General features: G+C 36.6%; 1 protein-coding gene across 1 annotated transcript in view; it reads right to left on the bottom strand.

Annotated features, from left to right (window-relative positions):
- RANBP17 (RAN binding protein 17) overlaps positions 1-23,422 on the bottom strand; it is a gene marked incomplete at both ends in the record, with an annotated part of 158,590 nt that overhangs the window by 49,902 nt on the left and 85,266 nt on the right. The window contains 5 exons of the mRNA XM_082006378.1: positions 1,836-1,924; positions 8,089-8,192; positions 13,324-13,432; positions 13,518-13,575; positions 18,795-18,881. Coding sequence (XP_081862504.1) covers positions 1,836-1,924; positions 8,089-8,192; positions 13,324-13,432; positions 13,518-13,575; positions 18,795-18,881 — 447 coding nt within the window. The remainder of the gene's footprint in view (positions 1-1,835; positions 1,925-8,088; positions 8,193-13,323; positions 13,433-13,517; positions 13,576-18,794; positions 18,882-23,422) is intronic.

Consider the following 23,422-nt stretch of genomic DNA (forward strand, 5'->3'; position numbering starts at 1 on the left):
GGTGAAAGCCACTGAACAGAAGCATGCACTTATCCTTTACCGCCAAAGGTGAGGAGGAAAAAAAATTCTGAACCTGTGCAAGGGAAAAGAAACTGAGAAGGCCCGAGCTTTGAATTCCACACAAAGCTACATTTCAATCTGCTTTTATTGTTAATACAGAAGAATGAAATCCAAAAGTTGGAGGCTGTTTTTATTTATTTGAAATAACCTTAATTCACAAACTGGGAAGAATAAATTAATTACAAAAAAAAACCAAGCAGGAAAGGGTCCTGAGGATTACGTATCCTGGATCCTCGTATTAAAAAAACACCTCCATGGATGAATCCATTTCTTTCAAATGGAGAGGAGGCAAGTCTCTGCTATCCCTCCTCCTACAGCTGGAGATTTGCAGTTCTGCACAGGAGGAGAGCATGATACTCATGCTGTACTAGCAAAAACAAAGTAAAAAGAATTTTAAATGGAAGCAGCACTGATCTGCTTTTACACATTTTCCTGGTTTTATTATTAAGTTTTAGGGTAACACAAGCAAAAACGGTACTAACGAAGTTAAATGTGCCCAGTGGTGCCCACTAGAAAATGAGATGCTAATTCACAGTCTGGCTTCAGTAGTTTGGTTTGGGTTTTGTTTTGTTTTCCACTAGTCCTCTAAAACTGAAATTAAGGGTTGCTTTCCGCTTTAAGAGAAATGAAGATTACACTGCTTTATGTTTTGGACTTGCTTTCTGCAAGCTGAGCCTGCACGGAGACAAAATCATTGCAGGCTTGCAAAGGTTTTAAAAAGGGCTTATCTGAACAGTCATCAGGATCCTGCTACCCACCACACAAGGACGTCTATCAGATCGTACCAGGTTCTGCTGTACAGCCTTTCAGTCCTTAAAGGCTGATTTCCTAGTTGCAATTCTATATTGACGCATTTCTCTTTCTTAACCGGGAAGATTATTAGTGAACAGTAGGGTTTCATTATTTACTTAAAATAAAAATGTTTTTAAAAGCTTGATTTCTAGTAAAGCATGTAATTGTACTTGAATGTTATTTTTTTTGTCCATAAAGTAAACAAATACGTAATTAACTTCCATAGCTTTGTGAGATCTAAGTTATAAAACAAATATTTTTATAGCTACTTCACTATATATTTCAGCAGTTTGATACTAGTATGCCTGTGTGCCTGAAGAGAGAATTAAAGCTACTGTATTTATAAAAACACAAAATATTTCTCTATAGTATTAAGAAAATACCCATGAGTATTATTGTATTTGTTGGCATAAAAATGTACAGAATATCTGAAGAAAACAGAGTTCCATTATCACTACTTATTGAAGAAAACTACAATCTACAGATTTTGATTTTGTTTTCAGATGTCCATTTTCTTCCGGATCAAGACGACTGCAGGTGTTGCGATATTAATAGAGTTGACATAAATAGAAAGTAACTGACTAAATTAAAGACATGATTCATACGAGGGAGGGAAATCTCCCCAGACAGCACTTGTGTAGTATTTTTTAAGCACTTTTGATGTTAAACCAAACGTAGGTACGTTGCGTTCGGAGTTAGAGGCACAGCTTTTTTAATTGAAAACGTTACGGATTTAGGAAGGGAAGAAAAGCACTTGGATATGTTTTCGAGATTAGTAGTGTGACACAACAAAAAAGTGACCTCTCTGTGGTCCTTCGCAGTTAACTGCACGGTTGCCATTGTGCTGTAATTTTAGCTGATTACACATTAGTTCATTTAGCTTTGTTTCCTCTTCCCCACTGTGCCATACTATTAAACTAATGCAAGGGGCCTGGCATCCCTCTGTGCACAGAGCTGGTATTGTCATCGTGTAATAAGGATACATCCAGTCAAACAGCATGGTGTAGCTGGTCTTTGTGTTCAGAGCAAAGGCAATCCCTCGAAGATCCCTTGCCAGCCCGATCAACATACGCTGTCAGTGGGAAAGAGACACAGTAATTGATTTTCACGTTAGCACAGAGCAGATGGAGTAATAATCAGCCAATAATGACCACATATCTGATTTTGATTCATTAGTTTAAATGTCTCGCTCACATCTTTTTTTATCAAAAAACAGAGATTCTTTTAACAAACAAGATTTCCACAAGTTTTATAGGGGTAACACTAGCAAAATGCTTAGGAAATGCTTCTGATTATTCGATATGCTACTCTAATGAATAATGCAAATTAAAACATAATATATGAATACTGTGTATTAAAGCTTAAAAGTGCTTCCTGTATTAATATATTTAAAGTAACAATAACAATAAAACGTTAATTTAAGCTTGTAACATTCTGAATGAGGACTAACTGATACTCATAAGCCACAATTAAGGTTGCACTGACATTCTCATTGTATGGTTATTTTAATGTATCTTTTTTTTTTTTTTTTAAACTAAATTTCCAGGTTAGGTTTCTTCAAAAAGCAACTTTTTTGTTTACAGAAGACCATGCATATCTCTATCTGTATTAACATTAGTTCCGAGATGAATTTTTTTTTCCCTTTAATGACTGAAGGGTGGCTTCTGAATCCTTCCAGTACAAATGCAGACAACATTTTATGCATAGATAATTAGCCCCTACTAAAGGGCTGTTTTCAGGATAATTAATAGACATCAATAAGAAACACTAGTGAATGAAAAATATTTTAACTATATAAACAAACTTTTCAATTTACTTAGACATAAGCATTATTTTTTGACAATTAAGTAGTTCTAATAAATTTTATCCATGTGTTGCAGGGGGGGTTTATACTGTCTCTTTTTTTTTTTATAATAAAAGACCACAGTACTGCAGAGTCTGGTAAAAAAACCAAATAGATCACAGAAGCATGACCAAAAAACCAGTAAGGAGTTCTCTCTTTAAAACCAGAGTTTTCAATAATGTACCACTTGGTGCTAACACTGTAATATGTACAGTGTTGAGAAATACAAACGGTAAGATTCACATATTAATTTTAATTGATCACATAAAGAGAAAATTATGGCTGATGCCTTGTTAAACTGCTAAATGTAATCTTACACAAGGGCTAATTTCTACGTTTCGTACACAGACCCATTAGTCCAACTGACTTGGATGGCACGCACACAGATTTATCCAAGGATAAATTGAGTTCTCTACAGAACACTGGTGAGGTTGCTAGGAGTATTTTAATATTTGTTTTTCCTTTCTGTTGTGCATCGAAATGGCCTGAACTTGCAAGATGCTCAGAGGTCCCAACTCTCATTAACTTTAATGGGACTCTGAAATCACTAGAGAGGAAGTGTTCAATACTGAGAAGATGCAATATAAAATTGTAACTTTATCTTTATATTCACCTGTATTTTCATACTGTTTTGTCCACACAGAAAATAACTGTTTAGCAGACATGGTGGCCAAAGGTAAAGAATTAAAAGAAACCGGCAGCAACACTTTGTATTTCTTTCTGAAGGGATACAGAGATGCAACAATATCCACAAGGAAGTGGAAATCTTCCAGACCGATTTTGGTTCCTTGGCGCATTCTAGCCACAAAAGAGGAGACAAGCGAGACTGCACAAAGGAAAGGCTGGAGCAGGGAAGAAGAGGAGCTACGGCCCCTGGCAAGACATGAACTTGTCTTTGTTTGGGGATGCGCTCCGTGAGAGAGCTCACCGTCCTACTGTGGTCTCTAGAACATGGGTTAGAGAACAACAACCAGACAAACCCATATTCCTCTAACATGCTTTTTCTGTTTTTATAAAAACAACTGGTTGTAAGAAAACACCCTTTTGCAAACATATTTAAGAAACCGTTTGGCTGAGAGATTTTAAAAACTATTAGTGAAAGTAGATGTGCAACTTTCTTTAAACTGGAGTCCCAGATTTCTGGGAACCTACACAAACACCAGGCAATTTCAGACAGCGTTTGACCTTGAATTCTAAAGAAAGGAGAACAATTACAACATCAACTACATTTCTTGATTTGCTATTCTTTAAATTTAGGTATTGTTATTAAGAATTAATCACACTATTCTTAACAAATGACCTCAATCTACGAGGCACCATAATATTCTTTTCCTGTAAAATCCCAAACTCAGTGGTTTAGATATTATCTGTTGCAACTCAACTTTATGAAACTACACTGCCTACAGTTAGCAACGTCCGAACAGCCTATATAATAGCCTACAGAATCCCAAGATAAATCCTGATCCATTTAAGTCGCTGGTAGAAATACCGCTAAACTCGTAACAGGAGCAAAAATCATCCTAGACTCCATGCTTGCTTAAGTCACATTTAGTAAGAAAAAAACCAACCACAAGACCCTGAAATCCCAAGACAGTCTAGTTTTAGTCCACTATGAGTTTTCAAATAGCACTTACGTGCATAAAATTTATTAATGACAAACAACACTATGCACTTATACGTGTACTTTTTGTCTGTCATCCTGTGGGATTCAAAGTGCCTTGCAAACTTCACAGAGTAATCTGAAGAATACATGAAGCTACTGCTTCATTCACAACTGAACACCAGCCATTTCTGGGGCAACGTGACAGTAAAACCACCAGCAACTGCAAAACGAGTAAGATGAGAAGAAGAGTAAATACAAGAAACCTAGCAAGACGAGCTTCTCAGTAGTATGTGGCTTTATACATTGCTTTTCTTGCTAATGAAACAATTTTATTAAAATTTCGGTTCTGAAATATTCTTCCCTGAATGTCCATGATAGGTTTACTTAAGATTAATTAAAACAAAGCAATTCAAAAAATAAATTCAAGTATTTTGTTTCAAAAGTCCCGAAGAGGATTTTTCAATGGATTTTTCAAAGGAAAGGAGATGAAGATTTAAATATGCACAGAAAAAATCCTGTGACTTGCCAACATGTGCCAAGTGTCTGACTAACGCAATTTAAAGCGGACAAGACTACTCAAGCCATCCACCCCCAAAACAGGGCTTGTAATGGAAAGTCTGACAGACCCTTAACTATAGTGGTACTACTGGGTGCAGCTATAATATTACCCTCATAATTCTACTATATAATAACAACAAAGGAAAAAAAAGGTGAAGGGTCATTGCGCTTTGTCTTTAGAATTAAGATGGCTGTCTTCATCCTTACAGCATACTCTTAATTCTGGAGACACGTCTTAATAACCTCTAAATAGTTCCAACAAAAGAGCCGTGTCAGAGGAATGAGCAGGCCCCAAGGTGTTTCAACTGGAGTGTTTTCATCTGCCTTTATTGCTCTATCCCTCTCCAGAATTAAGGCAATAACCTGTGATAAATTATTCAGGAACTGCTACAGGGATCAAAGCAAAATCATTCTGTTAAAGTGCTGTTTGCAACATTTGGCACTTAGTGTGAAAACTTTTAATGTGTGCAAGCTGAAAATCAAGGATTTTAAATAATTTAACAGCATGGAGTTTCTACAAACCAGCTAAAGATAGCATGTTGCTATTTAACAGCTTTTGCCTCAGATCCTTTTTTTTTGTGCGTTTCTAGCAAATCTGATGATGTCACAACTATAAACAAAGTACTACTGAGATTCCAGCTACCCAGCCGATATATTACTCAACTGGATTGTCAAGAGAAACCTCGAAATTCTTAGGAGAAAATCAGCCACTGTTTTAATACTGGACATTTTTCCTATTAATACAAAATGTGAAGAAGGGGAAAAAAAAAAAAAGAAAGAAGGAAAAAGGAAAGCAAAGCACATAATTACTTAAGCCATCTTCAATTATATTTGATCTCCCTGGAAAAGAAACCTAAACATATGTTTTGTATGCAGATTTAATGATTACAAATGTATTTTAAAAAGAAAGCGCTCCCTTGTTGTGATTGTTTTTCAATGGTGTATTTCAGAATCATTAAAAAACTAAAAAAAACCTAGCCAGTTAGAAAGTCCTAGTAAAAACCACAAATTAAATGAATTTGGCAGTCCTGGACCATTTTCATAGTGATATTTTAACACTGTCATCTCCCTGTGGATCGGAATACTAAGCATTTTATTGAAGAACTGAACTGTTTTTGTTTTCAGTACTTGCAAAATGAAGTACCTGAAAGCACTTTTGCATGTATTATTTATTCATCATGATAGAAAAATAGCTTTAACCTAATAAATTACGTTTAAGAGAATTTAGAGCAAAAGTTTTGTTTATGATAAAGCAACAGATTTAGTTCTTTATCAGTAGCTTAAAGCACCAAGTTTTCTTTACACAAATTAGACAGATGGTGCTTACAGTAGAATTTACTAAAGGTCTGTCACAACAAATGCAGCCAAGCTGCATATTTAATCACTGCAGAACCTTGTCTACCTGCAGCTGCCAACTGCTAATCCAATTTCCCTGATAAATGTGGCAAGAGACACGATCAGCAATAAAGAGCATCTAACTCCATTTTCCTGCAGGGCGTCTTTTGATGAACATTTAGGACGGAAGCACGGAGTGCACTGTGTGGCCCTGGCTTGTGGCAGCTGCATGCATTTTGAAGACACAGTTCTCAGGTTACTCACTTAATTCTGCCACTATCATTATGTTGCTATTGATCTCAGTAGCTCTTGTCTACACAGCATTACTCTAGATGAAGCTGAATCAGGCAGTTATCATGCATCAAACTTGCTCAAAAGCCTGGAGATTTCCCCTTAATTACTTGTGATTTTATTTGCAAATACCGTTAAAGTGTAATCAAGCAGTCACTTTCCAGGGTCGTTAAGAACTTGCTAGTTTAGGAATATATCACTGGCACTCCATTAAAATTTCTCTACTAAGATGGTTTCAAGCAAACCAGACAGGGCAACGGCAAAATTATTTTAATAAAAACTGAATCCTCACATGAGATAAACACGGTTTCCTACAGAAAGGGTAATGCTATCAAATGACCTCTTTGTTCTAATTTTTAGGATTTATAACTTGAAAACGTAAGAGATGAATCCAAGATAGATGAACTGTGTCTGAACTGCATCTATTTAATAAATGAAAAGGTATTAAAATTAAATACATAAAGCAACAACAAATGAGGAAACCAGAACTAAGTAATTGTTGAAATAACTTTAAGTACTATTTAAAAAAAGAGCTTAATTCAAGTGATTGTTGTGAACTGCGCATCTTTTGGTAATGTCAGAGATGTACTGCAGACAAATTATTCACTAAATATTTCCAGCATATCTGTTTATTTTCTTATGAAAGAAAGTGGATAAATACGATGATATAGTATTTAAGTTTCCGTCATATTTTAAGATAGCGAATTAAAAATTACTGTTAAGCTTTCTTCAAAATTACCCTGTGTAGCTGAAGCGAGCACTCCAGTGTGCATTGTTAACTATTTATTCAGTGACGGTAGAAAGGGATGTCTTTAATGCAATGGTGCTCTAACACGTTATCATTCCTGATGATGCAGCTTGTATCTAGCAAGTCTTTTTCTTCCCTAAAATATACTGTTGTTTTGACACAAACAGCTTGCTACACTTAAGGATTTTACTAATAAAACATAATGTTGTGTTAGATATTATGACTGTTGCCACAGCTGAACTGACTTGTCAAATCAATCCTAATATGGCTCCCACAGGCACATAAAAACCTTATTTAGCTATCAGTTATCCTAATCACTTTGTTCAGTTTAAGGGTGCAATACTTCAAGACCAGTTCCTATTTATACATATATGCCCAGCCATTTAATAAAGTCTTGATTTATATAATAAATTCTTGTTTGAAAAAATACTTTAAAGCAGCAGTCTGTTACAACATGTCTCCTCATACCCCCAAATAAATATGTTAATATACACAAACAGGACACTTGCAGGCAAAGGGGAGCCTTACATATGAAACAGATAAATTATCACTGAAGACAAATTTGTCCCTCTGATTATAACTGGGGCTCAAATGGGGTCACTTGATCTGCAAAGTACTGAAAAATCCCAAGGCCTTTATAAAATCTTTGTACAAAGTTTACTTAGGATAGTCATTCATAGCCAATCTCTACTGTCGACATCCTAATTATATATATGTATACAGGTATAAACATACATGTAAGTACACATGCCCAGAGATACAGACAGAACAGATGACAAGCTTCTTGTTAAATGCTTGCCCCACTATTAGTTTTTTCCCCATCAATAATTTCTTTCCCTATAATTGAAATAAACCTACCTTTGCTTCTTCTTGTTCAAAACTACTGCTGAATATCTGACTCACACTTTCAAACGAAACTGTGAGGGGGAGCATGAAATTCTCAAACTCATCCTCGTCTTCACCTACAGGAAAAGAAACCAAAACAAAACAGCAAAAGCATCATCACATCACACTCACACTGTTGTTTGGAAGGGTCAGTGTCTTAGGCTTTTATAGAAAAATCTCACTGACATCATGGGAACTTTCCTACAACCTACAGGAACAAAAACCGGAGGTTTGACATATTTTTACTGCGCTATGAACAAAGATGACAAATTGTTGACCGCAAACAACTTGTATCTGAGACTGGCATGTCTCCGCTTTTCACATTTTTCTCCTTTTCATATTTCTGTTTTCTCTGTAATCTGACAGCATTTGTTCGGTACCCTAGAAGAATATTCACATAAGAAAGTCAAGACTCAACAGTTAGAACATGTTAGATTTAAAACTGCAACAATAAATTAGACCCTTTCACAGGTGTACTTTGTAGTATGATGTTTAAATCACAATCTTTTCCGATCTTTTTTCTACCGCCTACCTATTCAGTATAGAGAATGAAGCTGCTGTGGAAATACATCTGGACTGTGGTGGGGTTATTTGTGTAACACTATCGCCTCATTTGTTTCAGAAGGTGTGAATTCAGAGTAAAAGAAACAAGATGTTGTGGGTAGGGAAAAAGAGATTGTCTTGGTTAGACAGTTGAAAGATAACCTGGTAATCTGGATTGTTTTTGTTTTGCTATGACACTGAACAAGTTACTACAAACAACAAACTTTTTAGAAGTGGCAATTTGCATGAGGATTGGGACTCACACTACTTATCTTTAGGACCTTAATGAGGGTAGCTTGCCTCTCGCATGTAGATTCCCCTCAAGAGTAATTCAGAGTAGGAACTTAATTTATGTTCTTTAAAGAGCTCTTTGCTATAGGGCTTCCCTCCCTTCTCTCTTCATTGGCAAAGTCAGGCAAACTAGGTTGCAATTGAAGTTATGGAGGAGTCTTTTGTGTGTCAAATTGGTTGTGCAAAGTTAGCATAAGCTTTACAGTTTAGTTTCTACACTCCACATACCCATCTGTAAAATGGGCCTATTTCCAGTCTCTTCTCTCTAGGGATACTGAAAGACCCACATCACTCACCTCAGTACAGCAGTAAGAATGATAGAAAAGGCCAACATGAAAAAAGGCGGGGAGGAAAAAACAGTCACAACAGAAAGCAAAGCATGGACTAACACATAAATCCAGATGACAACACGGGGGGGGGGGGGAATCAAAATACTCATTTGCTTCTCATTAAGCCAGGATGACACATCTTCTGAACTGAAAGAGGCAAATATCCTCTGAGAGAAATAATTGTGATCCTGCAATTAAAACTGCCTCATAACAATGTAAATATTTACAATGGAGAGGAAGGGAAAGTTGCAGAGGCAATCCCAATTATAGCATTTCCTCAGATCTGAATAGGTTGTGACCTGAACTGCATCCCTTTCATATAGGGCTTTCGTGCCCATTTTTCCAGGTGTTTTTTTTAAAAGCAAAGGGAATACTTTCAGTAGCTTACTGATATTGCACTGGTCAGCCATAGCTAAGGAGCCTTTAAATCACAATCTGTGTTCAAGAACTTTCTTAAATCAGCAAAGTAACTGACCAAATCTGTGACATGCATCCTGCACCTGCAGCAGAACTGAAGAGGGTGAGACACTTTGTGCCAGATTTCAGAGCTACTGCTGGCACCAATAGGATCTGGTGGACTTTAGGAAAATCCAATTCTGACCATCTTTGCCTGTCTCCTCTGCCATCTTCTCTCTGCTGCTTTTAACCAGAGTCAGTGTTTTTATCTGTCTTTTCTGGACCCTTGTGTCCTCTTCCAATTACTCACAGCAACCCCAGACTATTCATTCAGCTTTTTGTTTCTATCTCCTTCCTTTGCCAACTCCAACTCCTCAGGCAGTTCCAATACAGTATTAGTTTCTGTGCTCACAATGTCTTCGCTCAACCAGCATCAGCTTCCTCTTATCCTCCTAGGAGCTAAATTATTTCTACATGCATTGCACATTCTGATGTTTTTCTCCTTTTAATTGCTTATCAGATTTTCCTCCGAGAAAAAGAAAAAAAAAAAAGACCAATCCTTTAGAAAGAGTCCTGTGCTGGTATTGTCCCATGCTAGCGTACAGTCTAACAGAAGTCATCTGGATACTGCTCTATGCAGGATGAGGGCTCAAACGCTGTTTACAGAGTTCTCAGGACAACCCTAAGTTATCACAACATAGCAAAAGTAATACTCCATTTCATCTCGAGTGCTGCGTATCATTAGAAGACAATCTCCATGAAGATACTATGCGCACATCCAAATTCAAGCTGAACCCTTCCTGAAGGCAGAATCTCAAGCTTACATTGTTAAAAAAGTTGAGAAGACCAAAGAGCTACCAGAATGTCCAACATTGGCTGGAACCAACACTTTAATGACAAACCAGCTAGTTCTGGAAATGAGGTAAGGGGAAATCTTGAGCGCTATTTCTGTTTCAAATTTCAGTGTAGGCAGCGAAGAACGAATATACAATTAGGATCCTATATGGTATTGCCCTACTAATAAAATAATATATAAGTTTTCAAAAGAGCAACACAGATTACTAACTATAGATTTCTTTTGCATTCCTGTACAAGCCACATTCTCATCCCATGAACAGTGCAGTATTAATAAGGAAAAGAAGAAACTATCCTAAACAAACCTACCATGGTACATTGTTCATTTTCTATAATTCAAACTATACATACACATCCTTATTATGTCCTTTGAAAGACAAGAGATGCTTCACTTGTAGGTTATAGTAGATCAGTGTGTGGCTTACAACAACGGCATTTTAAATTTGCTTCACTTGGAGAGGTTTGGCACTGAGCATGACTGCACATACATGTAAGTACAGGACACTGACAAATCATGCTGAATAGCTCCCAAAGGGATCTTCTACAGCTTAGACCTACTCCTTTTGGTAGTGCAGAAGAAAAAGTGATTACATTTATAAATCCTAGTAAAAACTTTTGTTTAAACATAACTGTTGCTGGTGTTCTTACATTAGTTTTGGTTACTATAGACTTCACACAAAAAAATATTCAGTTTGCTTTTGAAATCCTGGACTAAGAATCTTGGACAAAATGATGCAATTTTAAATGTCAAAAAAATTATTAAAACCACAACCTGGGGCACATAAGGAATTCAAAGTCTAATTATATTCATATGAGGTTAAAGTAATTAAACAGAAACCATAGTGCATTTTGAAGCAAATATCAATTAATATATTACTGTTTTTTTTCCCCACAATTAAATTTTGCCAGTCACTGCAACAGCACATTGTTTAAAATGTAGATATTCTGAATTTACTGTATTCAGCTAATCTCCAGAAATACTTCTACATCAAACAATTACTTAAAACAACCCCCACCAAAAAAAAAAAAAAAAAAATCAATCTTAATTTTGTTTCCACATAAATTGTTTATCATTTATATAAAAGGATTTTATATAAAGCTCTTCATTTAATTTGAAAAAAAACCAGAGAGAATACAATTGGTACAATGCTTTTTTGACTAAAAATGTCTAAAAATGCCAGTTTGCACAGTTTAAAAAATATCTGTTGATTCACAAGGTAAGAATACTGCCATTTAATGCTCCACAACCACATAGAAAGGACAGTCTGTGTACACCTTACTTTTTAAATTTGGATCCTGAAATGCAACCTACAGCTGTTTGTGCCTCTAGATGTGCTTTTCTATCAGTTCAAACCCAAATTTATTCTAGGAGGAACACAAAGGACAATAGCCAGAAGAGTGATGCATGCTTCTTCCAGATACTCCTAACCATTTCTGATCTTGTAGAACTGTTAATCCAGAGGAATCAAAACCACCTCTATCAGCTTGTAGCCAGTCATGTTACATGTCTGCATTTTGTCCGACACATAATTACACAATTTCTACTTTGAGATGTAATTTTTAACACCTGTGATCTCGTTTGTACCAATTTTTTTTCTTTGTAGGATGAGTTACTGAAACTGCACGTGTAGCCCATCGTATATTAGAAAACGTACCTATTGCGTATGTTGTATGACACTGAGCCAGTACCAAGCAGTACTTGCAGTTTAACTGCAAGTAAATGCAGGTCCAGCTCTCCAGCCTTTAAGAAAAAGCCGATATATACGGATCAGCCTTGCCTCACAGTTAACCGTTTTCTGCTCCGCTCAGCAGCAGCCAGGACAGGCACCCGTTATGAGCAAGGGGAGTAACAACTCCTGGTGGCTTACGACTGTCAATCTCTCCCGCACATGTGTGGCCTAGTTAAGTCCTTGTACGAAATCAGTACGCTAAAGACTTGCCGCCTTACGGTCTGAAGGCCCCCACCAGCAGTCCCCCGGGAACACCTACGGGCACCCCTCCTCACAAGAGCAGGCTGTAAGGCAGATCCTCGCAGGCATAAGCCCACAACTCTGAACGGGGCCTCTGATCGGAGGCAATTTGAGACGTGCTGCATTCTTCACCATCAGCTTCTTTAACGTACCATTTGTTTCAGTGTTCATTTGGCCCAGCCCAGCCTTCCCCGGGGAGCTAATCATGCAGACGGAGTTCTGCATTTTACTCCGGTGTCCAAGGGCGGCGCCTGGATTCAAAGTGACCAGAGTCCTTTATCACATCTAGCTAATAAAGTGTGCACTGGGTTTTACACACATCTAACCTCTCTTAATTTCCAAAGGAGAACTCTAAAGGTAACCCCAAGTGCATATTTAGTATTGCTGGTTGAACTGCAGAACTCTCGTCAATGCTTATTAAAACTCACAGGTTCTTTGTACATTGGGAACTTGCATGAAGAAGTGAAATTAAAAAACCTTCTACTAGAAGCTGAAAGGTTCTGGCATAATCAGTATGTCACCTGGAAATGCAAAATACTTAGGCACTTAATGTTGAAAATCATCATAGCTAATACAAAAAGCACTTCCGTGCAAAAAAAAAAAATACTCATCCTGCTTATTTCTCCAACAGAAGGCAACAAAAAAATACACTGTTATTGCTTGATGCCGTAAATCTCAAAAGTTGATAGGCAATGATTTAAATACTAACTATAAGATATTTACTATACAATTAAGCTGCTCTTTAATTGGTTTAATAACCTTAAAAATTCCTAGAATGACACAAGACGGCGAGGTGTCTCAGGGACATGCGAGGAGGACCTTACCTAAATCTACCATGAGAAGACGAGTGAGGGCAGTGTAGAACATTGTCCGGCACCTAAGGTCACTGAGGCTGTAGTTATCACTGACACTCAGGAAAGGGAAGTGCTTACTCTGTTGAAACATAAGCGTATGAAAAGTTAAGCGTTCTACAAAATTTACTACACACAATGTGTTTTAACATAGTAAGGAAACTTACTGTGTGATTCTGAAGCATGAATTTCACAGCCTCTATCTTCACAAGCTTTTTCAGGAGACTATAAGTAGCAGGTGTTACGGAAAAATCAGCCTTGCAGCATTATGATTACATTATCAGGTTCTACAAACTTTCAGGAATTTTTAGTGAGGAAAAAATCCTAACTGAAACAACAACAAATGTACATTAAAAAAAAAATAATCGGAATTTCATCTAGAAATACACGTCATAGAGATATTCTTTAGAACATTAAAGACCATAATCTATTATTAATTAAAGCAATTACTTTTTATGGCATATATTTTAGTCACAAAAGAGATGAATGAACTAAATGACTTTTATAATTAAACGGAGAGTTTCTGATAATAAATGGTGCTGTTTTTTCCCCAGATAGACACGTGTTATCAGCATGTTAAAAAAAAAAATAGTGGTTTTGCAACTGCCCGTCTTGAAGAAGACCGGCACTTGGCAATGGGACTGGCAGCAGCCCTCAGCAGCTCTGAACGGCCTCAAAATCACAGAGGTGATCTTCCAGACCTGTCAAAAATCACATTTAATTTGTTACAATTGCAACAGATAAAAACACATCTCATACATACTAAGCCATGTTAAACACTTAACCAAAGTATTTTCACATGTATAAGAACCGAATGGAAATTTCTTAAACCGTACAAAGTCTCAGAGCCAAAGTCCCTAACAAGGTGGTATAGCTGGGAATTTTGCATCTATGGGTACTTCCACAGGAATCTCAGTTTCTTCAACTTTATAAAATACAAAGCCAATCTAACTGACTACTGCCGAGCGTGAATCAAAATCTCCCACTCCACCAACTGGCTAAATTCAAGCCAGTGACAGCCCAGCCAGCAGGTAACTACCGTAGTTGAGCGTCGGGCCCAGCCACCACGCTCCGCCCTCAATGTATCCTCAGGATAACCTCCGGAAGGTTCACTGGTCTGCTCTACGCGTCGCTCTAGCAAAGCCAAGCGACTTCTGGGCTGAAGCTCCCGGCCCTGGTCCAGCAGGGTGAGCCTGACTTTCTACCTGCTCGTATACAAAAGCTCCTAGGACATGCACACTAAATGACAGAGAAGCACCGTATTTCCTGGGCTGCATATATTCTACAGATCACATATTCTAGAATGACCTACTAGGTAGTTACATCTGATGAAATGTAGTATTTTTCTTAAGGTTTCTTTTAAAAAGCATGAGAAATCGTATTAAATCAAAAGTTGAGTTTGCAAAAACTATGTTACAGAAGCTCTTAAAGTTCAGATGGTTAAGATTTGTTTCACAACTTGAATCCTGTCCTAGCTGTGTGAATTATGAACACCTTTGAACAGCACAGGCACACACTAATTCCCTGTCTCAGGTGATTCAAACATTTGGGGTTGGGCAAAGGAGGGAATACTGTGCATTGCAGTAAGAGCCATGCTGACATTCTTGGCGAGCTGTGGCACAGAGGTAACTGCTGCCATGAGGGATGTTTGCAAACAACGAGCGAGAACGGCCAAAGCAATGGCCTGGAGTTTCTGAGTTCTGCTTCTCCTTCGTTTGACATGAAATTGCTGGATGACTTTCAGCCAGTCAGTTAAATTCCACTGTCTTGGTTCTGCTTCTGTACAATGGGGATGTAAAAGGCTTTGTGATATCACAGTATACTAATACACTTTTTCAGGAACGCCATGGAAAAATTCAAACCCCAGAAACATTCATAAGCATTGAAGGCATCAAACAAACAATGAATATTATAAAACCAGGACTCATTAGTTTACTGGACACTGTTGATCCCTGGCATTGATGAAGTTCTTTAAGAAATAATCAGTATGATTGCATAACTTTAGACTGTACAGCAGTGCACACAGTCATGTACAAACACAGAACATTTTACAAACCACTACCCATAACACTTATTATCGTTACTATTTTCTTTCTTTTTTTTTCTTCTTGAGTGCTTGCTTCATGCTGCCATTCCTGCACATAATTGATTGAAGAGTTCGATTACTTTTATGGGAATAAACAATTTCCCTTTTCATTTTAAATGGATTAAATTCTTTTTAAACAGTTAAAAGTGTACGAATAAGTTTTATAGCTGCTATTGGAAAATCTCCTAATCTAGTTTTAAGATGATGTTGCTTTGTCAACCTACAAAATTTGTTTTTGTATTGCAAAGCTACGCAGTTGTCCCTCCCCACTCCCTCACAAGAGCGAGCCTTTCATAACATAAAGCTAACAAAGACATGGATAAAGAATTTTTGAGACACTATAAATATTGTAGCCTAAGCTATTGTACAAAACAACAACGAAACTGTAGTTATTTTGCTACAAAAATAAACAGTGGAAATGTTAATTATTAGAAAGACCTAAACATGCATGAGGAAGCGCTATGGGTTCAAAGACATGATGGAATGAGTAACATATTCCATTATGTAAATGAATTCAAAGATATTTCACAACTGATCAGCTAGGAGGGACATAATGATTTATAATTCAAATAACTGAGCTTTGAAATCAGATTGGGCTAATATATTTCAAAATATGCAAACCTGGAATAATTGTGAATGTAAACCATGACACCAGCTCAAATCATTTGTTGCCGTTGTTGTTAATCCTGTCTTCTGTTTTTTCTTCTTTTTTTTCCTCCTGTTATATGTGCAGTTGCTGGAATTATGGTTTGCTTTTAATTCTAGCTTATCCTTTAGAAAAAGTCTATTATACATATAAAAAAAGAAAAATACCAATTTCTAAGACTGTGTAGAAGCTGATTGACATACAGGAAAGTATTGAAATTAAATAAATTATTATTTTAACCTTTCAGGCTAGCCACAATTTCATCTATATCAAATACTGAAAATTGATCCACTCGATCCAGTCTCTTAACAATACACTATTTCTTTCAAAGCAATATATACTTAATGCCTTTTAAAAAAACCCTAATATAATGTGAAAAGGCCAAAGTTTGCAATGCCAGGAAGTAGTTATAAACTACTTCATATGTTTGAAATAAAAAGTACTTCAGTATTATTATTATTAAAAAAACCCTATTGGTAGAGTTTTTTATATGAAAAAAAATACGTATCTTTAAAAGCCAAAATGACCAGTGAAATTGGGTTGTACATCATTTTCTGGGAAAAAGGAAAAACAGCCTCGACAGGTGTAATTTATCATTTTTCTGATTTAATACCAAAGAAATATATTAAAATAATAAAAAGAATCCTGAAATCCTCAAAATTTGTAGTGATAAATAGCCCTCCCTGTCTTTATTGCATTATGCCTACTAACAGAAATATTGCATGGTGGATTTTGCCAGACAAGGACGATTATTTTCCAATAAAAAGTTGCATATTAAATTCCAGCACAAAAGTAGGTGTCTAATACTTTTGAAATCTTTTATGGTTTGCCAGGGAACACAATTTTAAACTTAACTAATACAACATCATGGTGAAGTGAACCAGCATTAAAGCTGTCTTTGTACAACCCCACCCATCTAAGCAGAAAAGCTACTGTTCTCAGAATTTTTGTTTGAAGCATTGCCATTGAAAAGTAATTCAATAAATTTTTGGTATTTATGTTTTTAGCTAATCTCTCTTTTTACTAGTCTTTTAAAACTTCACATTGATGTTTAAGATGTATATTTATGAAGGCAGTGCTGCTTTACATTCTGACTATTCATAGGGGTCTGAAACTGCTCTTGCAACAATTCGCAAGTTTTTGCAGAGGGAAAAACCCCACAATTTCATCACGATTCTACTCTTCAGGAGAATTTAGGTTATTAAATATCTACTTTTTCATCCTTTCTAGGTGCTAATATTATTATATTTATTTCATGAGCAGAAACTTTTTTATTGCAAAGATAATTTGAGTAATTTGAAATAACTATCCAGACATTTCAGCCTTGGAAAAGTATTTGCACCAATAGTTACTGACCCTCATTTTTGAAAGCTACCATGTGAACACATGCCTTTGAAAGCCTCCACAAGACAATATAAAATGTTAGATGAGTGTTGGCTTTAGCAGTAATATAAGGCTGATTATTTCAGGAAGTATACATACATTATAAACAAACAGGCAAGCACTTTAAGTTAGGTGCACCATGTTAAATTTCTTGGCTATTTTGAAAGTGTTTTGAACCCTACTGAAGCAATACGCGTATAGTATAAAAGAGGAAAGGGCTCATTAGTCCCTTCATAAATCTTATTAACGAAATAAATGTCTCCCCTTCTGTTTTTGTCAAATTCCTTAATAATATTTCACTTTCAAGTCTATTTCTGTGATATCATGAGAACAAACACACACGCATATCTAAAACATAAAATTAGCTGCTTAATGGTATTTCAAGTAAACATACAGAAGGACACATTGCATGATTTTCATTTCAATTATGGAATGTGGAAACCCACATTCATCTCTCAACCCAAGGAAATATATTAAAATTCTTCTTACACTATTAGTGTTCTACAGAGAAATAAAATTATACCAAGTGTCATATTTCAGGTGCCTTCTCCTCTGCTTGTCTAACAATACCCTCTAGAAAATCACAAAAAAGTTGGTTTTATTTTTTAAAATAGTGAAGGATTTCAATTTTGAATATTTTAATGAGCTCTGGTGGTTTATTATCTGTCGTATATCTTTAAATATTGTGTCATATCAAAAATAGCTATTACTTTTTTTTAAAATCTTCTTGCTTGATTGAATGGTAATTCAACGAGCAAACGTTCTTCTCCAACTGATGATAAGTAAGAAAGTATTAGAATAAGATATAGAAGGTGTGCAACAGATAGCAAGTCAGCATCCATGATTTGGGTACGAATTTCACAAAAATACTTGAACCCAGAAAACAATCCACATGCAAAGTCATGGCTGTTATATCTGTAGTAACGATGATACTGACACAGCGAGGAACTTAAAATCAGGCAACGATAAAATACTTGGAGAGGCTTGTGATTAAAATCTAACTCATGCCCCATATCTTAGTTGACTCATCCTCAAAGTAGAAACAACCCTGTTCTCAGCATTGTTGAGCTCATCAAAGGTACTGACTTCAGGGGGATGAGGAGTGGGATAAATAAGCATAAGCAACTAGTTATACGATTTCTCTTTTGTTGATAAGAAGTAGGTAGAAATAAGCATACCTTTTAAAAACTATGCACAGAAAAAGATGAACCAAAATGAATAAATATTAATAACCTAGTTTAAAAATGTGGCATACAAAACAACAAAAGTCTCATATTACTTTTTACCTTATTATTTTCAAATAATATACTATGCCATATACAGTAAAAAGGATATCCAACAGAAAGGTCATTTAGAAACTGAAGAGTTCTTGAAATCACGGGCTCACATCTTCCCCGGTATTTAAGATTTGTAACACTAGAATAAACAAAAGAGTGAGACTTTATAACACATTTATTTCTTTTTGAGAAACGCAGTGCAAAACCTCAGAGTACTAGCACATTATACTATGAATGTATTCCTGTGATACGTCTTAGGATTTTCCATTTATGAGACAGAAAATACTATAAAAACATGCCACATCTTTTTCCTGGTCAAGGGATTCAAACATTTTTATAATATTGTAACAAATACATTCATTTTAAAAGATCCATCATCTGTCATAATGAAATAAATTATCTGAAGGTTAGCCCTACTTATATCTATCCTACTCGGTTCTCAACACAGTATCTGGCCACTTAACTTCTGTAGTTATTTATCTGCCCAGTTCTTCACAAGATAAAAACAAATTGCTATAAATTCCCTAGGAAAATTTCCATTGGAGAAACGGGGCACAGAAAAACTAAGGGCCAGAGCTACTGATATACTCAATTCCCAGTGAAATTCTACCTTGCAGTTCTTGTACCAATCCCTATTTTTCCTCTTCCCTACACCAAACACTTAACTAAAGTCAAGATACATAGGGGATACTGCATTTCCCTAATTGCAAACCCTCTCAGACATAGGCATTTAGGAAGCATATGCTGATTAATGAACCAATGCATAAATTATGATATAGGATAACACTAGACCTATTACCAATCCTTGGGGAACCCCACATAAAACAACTTACCATTTTTGACAGCAAACTATTACAGTCAGCCTTTCAGTGCAATCATGCAACTAACACCAGGCAATGATGACTTGCCCTACTACCTTCCATAGGTTAAGCGTGAGACACGGAGCACAGAGCCAGGACCCTCCTACATCATCTTCTGTACTGTGTGTGCAGGTCAGTGCAAGGATACCCAAGTGACTTGGGATGGAATCTGTTGTGTTCACCTACTAGACTTGTTAGGACGTGAAGAGGTGGCAGTAGCTTTCACATGAAAGGGGTAAATTGATGCCAGGAAAGTGCAGGAACATAATTTTTCTCAAATGAGGACTGGTTACAACACTGAGAGTCATGGATCTTGTACTCTGGCATTTCCTCGCTTTCTTAGGGGAATGTCAAGTAAGTCAGTGTCAACAGTCTTACTGAAGCATGAATGTCTGATATTTACTGTTTCTGTTGTAAACTTCAGCCAGTGAGTCCAAGAAGAAATTAGCACCTCAAATGTAGCCCAAATACATTTATCACTTAATTAGACACTGACTACTAGTAACTTTTTCCAGTACTCCTTTGAGAATCCAAGTTGGGCTGATAAGCCTGTAACAAGTTGCTTCCTCCCCACTCCCTTTCGGGCAAGTACCGCGCCCTACTCTTCTGGGACATCCACCATCACCCTTAATTGTTCAAAAAACCCGAAAGAAAGTTGAATGTCACCCTCCTACAGACAGGGTGATAATGCTGCGTAAGAGACTCACAGCAGAGTTTCTGATACTGGATTCATCTGGAGAAACAACTAATAAAAATCAGGCCACCACAGCCTTTTGAAACATAGCCCATTCAAACGGAAAGGCAGCACAACTCCCTGGCTCAGGAGCCCCGGGGATACCTGATCATGGTATCAAATTGCTAGGGTGTATCTCAAATGGCCAGGTGATGAAGAATAACTAAATTCAGATTTGTATGCCTCAGTTTCCTTGTCTGTAGAATATGCGTAATGATTCTGACTGTAAACTGTCAGATCTACTGATGAAAGACCATGATAGTACCAGCTATTTATACCGTGAGGCAATAGGATTTCCATTTTGGGAATACAGACCTTACTTGAAGAAAAGATGTTAAATGCCTTAAAATCAGCATTGACATATTCACAGGCTAAGGAATGTACTACAACACATAAACTAAATCTTTTTTTCAGGAAGTTACAAACTCAAGAATGCAGTTTAAAGCATCTAACTGTTTAGTATTATTTGCTCAGGAAAAGGCAAATAACAATGCAATTACCAAAGCGGTATTCCTCGATTTAGATTTACAAACAAACATTGATTTACTTTCTAAAAATCTCTATGAAGAGCTACAGAGGTTCAGATTGCCTTAAAGAAATAGCCCATTCGAGCAAGTCCATAATTCACAGTTTATCCCTACTATGGGGAGTTCTGGAGATGTTTATAGTTGCACTAAATCCTTAACAAGTATACACCATACAAAGCAATAAAAATGAATTTGGACTACCCAGATTTGACATCAATATCGAAATCATAAAAAGGCTATTTTGCAAAACAGCAAAATCTTTGACCATCAGTAGCCAGATGTAAGACATTCAATGAAAAACAAGAAGTCACAGTGACAGCTTAAAGAGAAAATTAAAACTACGTAAGAAAATTAAAACTACGTAAGAAAGGCTCTTCATCCAACATTCAGGGTAACTTTGTATACATCTGTTCTTTCAGTTCATGGTTGTATTTGGATGCTGAAAGATGGAGTAATAATATAAAAGCTAGAAAGTACTCTTGAGTGAACAGAGGCTGAAAAATTTCAATTATAATTGTAACAATTCCCATTTCTGTTTCTGCCTTATCAATATCAGGCAAGATGAAAGACACATAAAATGTAGTATTTTAAGAAATATCTACAAAACATTATAAGTATCTGAGAAAATCTGTAAAGATCTGGAGAGGAATGTCATAAAACAAAAACCAGTTTTCTACTATGTAAGGAAGAGAAGCAAAGGAATGAAAAAGGAGAAAAATTTACAGCTCTCTGAGAAATCATGGCAAGACAGCACTTAAATCCAAGGGCTAGTGTCCTTGCCTCTTTATCTCTCAAGTGGCTTATTGATTTAAAATATGAACTAAATAAAACAGAGTCAAAGGAACCAATCATAAAGTTCTACATGAGTCACAGAAAGTACGAGCTTCATCAAAAGCTACATCAATGACAAATTCACCAAAACATCTATGGTAGATGAGCAGTGAACACATTTTAAAGACAAGTACAAAAAAGGTGGAAATAAAAAATGGCAGAATATTTCCAATTTTGGTAACAGTACCAGTATCAAAAAACTGAATTACGCATTCACACACACATACAAAACCAGAAGAGCAACAGTAACACAGATCCTTCCTGAAAAGCCATGAGAATTTAAAAAATTTAAATGAAACAGCACTAAGAATCCAAGTATACTTTCAAGTACTTGCTTTTAGTTTGCCTTTGGAAAGAAGACAGGAATAAAACCCTAGCTTCTAAAAGCTGCAGCAAAGAAGCTTCCCAGCTTTCTGATCTCCGAACCTTCCAGCTTGCTACGAGACTTCGTCTGTCATCACGACTGCTTACTAATGCAGTTCTATCAGCACACCAAACATCCCTTCCCTTAAGAGTGACTTAAAAGTATTATTTCAAGAGGCTTTGTATTTTTAACCTAAAATCTAGAAGGGGAAGGTAAGTAATGATTATATACTCCAATTTACAGTCCTCTGGGAAAAGAGTTACCATATCATCCACAGAAGAATCAAAATTCTTTGCATGTTCCACGTCATTATGATATTTAGCCAGGGAAAGCATCAAGACAAAACTACCCACTTCCAGCCTCTTAAATCCAATTTTATAACTTTCCCTCCCCCCACAAAAAAGAAAAAAACCCATTCTACTACCCTTAATTTCCTGTTCTGTCCTCAGTTTACAATTTGGAGAAAGACCTCTTCATGCGATACATGGACTGTATCACACTGCTCTTAAAAGTTCTGCACAGCAAAGGGCAACCCTTCATACAAGATGCAGCAGTTCCTCAGGCAGTAGTGGATGGGAAATGATACCGCTGGAGCATAGGAGTGGAATGCCCGGCTTAGAAGAGAGAACTGAAAAACACGCGGTGCAATTTAAAAAAGAAAATTTGAGAGCAGGAAACAGAATCAGGGATGCAAGGTAGAAAGCAAAAGCAAAGGACAGTCAGCACAGAAAAGGGAGCGCTGAAGACTGAGTATATGCTGCACAGAGAGAAAATCCATTTGGTCGCACGGGTGGTGGGTATCTTCTCCACTTACCACCGCATGCCAGGGTGCTCAAGTATTACTTACAGGCCATTTGTAAGTGCCCAAAGCATTCATCCATCCTCTTTCCAGGAGGCCTTGAATCCCTACTCTGAGATGCAATGGCCAGGTATGTTATCACGATAAAGCTGAGGAATCCCAGGAATGCCGTACTACCTGCACACGCACAGGTTACTGTACCTCACATGCACAGGACATCTGGTAATATGACAGAGAAGCAGTTGCAAAAGATAAGTTGCTACCCGCCAGAAGAGATGGCAACTGCTGCAAATCAGCCAGTTTGTTTGTGAACCATGTGCATTTAGGAATAGTTTTAAGTCTCAAGTTGAGGATATTACAAACAGACTTGCATTATAAAAATCATAAAGATTAAAAAGAAAAATCATACATTTAAACTTTCAAAGTTGCTTAAAGTGACTGCTATCCAATTTCCATTAAAGTGCAAGAAAAATGGGCATCCAAATCCCCCCAAAAGACTTTGAAAATCTCTTCCTTATGTGGTACTTAAGTTTCAGTAATAACAAAGATAGCAATTTGTTGGCAAG

This window comes from Phaethon aethereus (genome assembly GCF_964289735.1).
Source record: "Phaethon aethereus genome assembly, chromosome: 14".
NCBI classification, from domain to species: Eukaryota; Metazoa; Chordata; class Aves; order Phaethontiformes; family Phaethontidae; genus Phaethon; species Phaethon aethereus.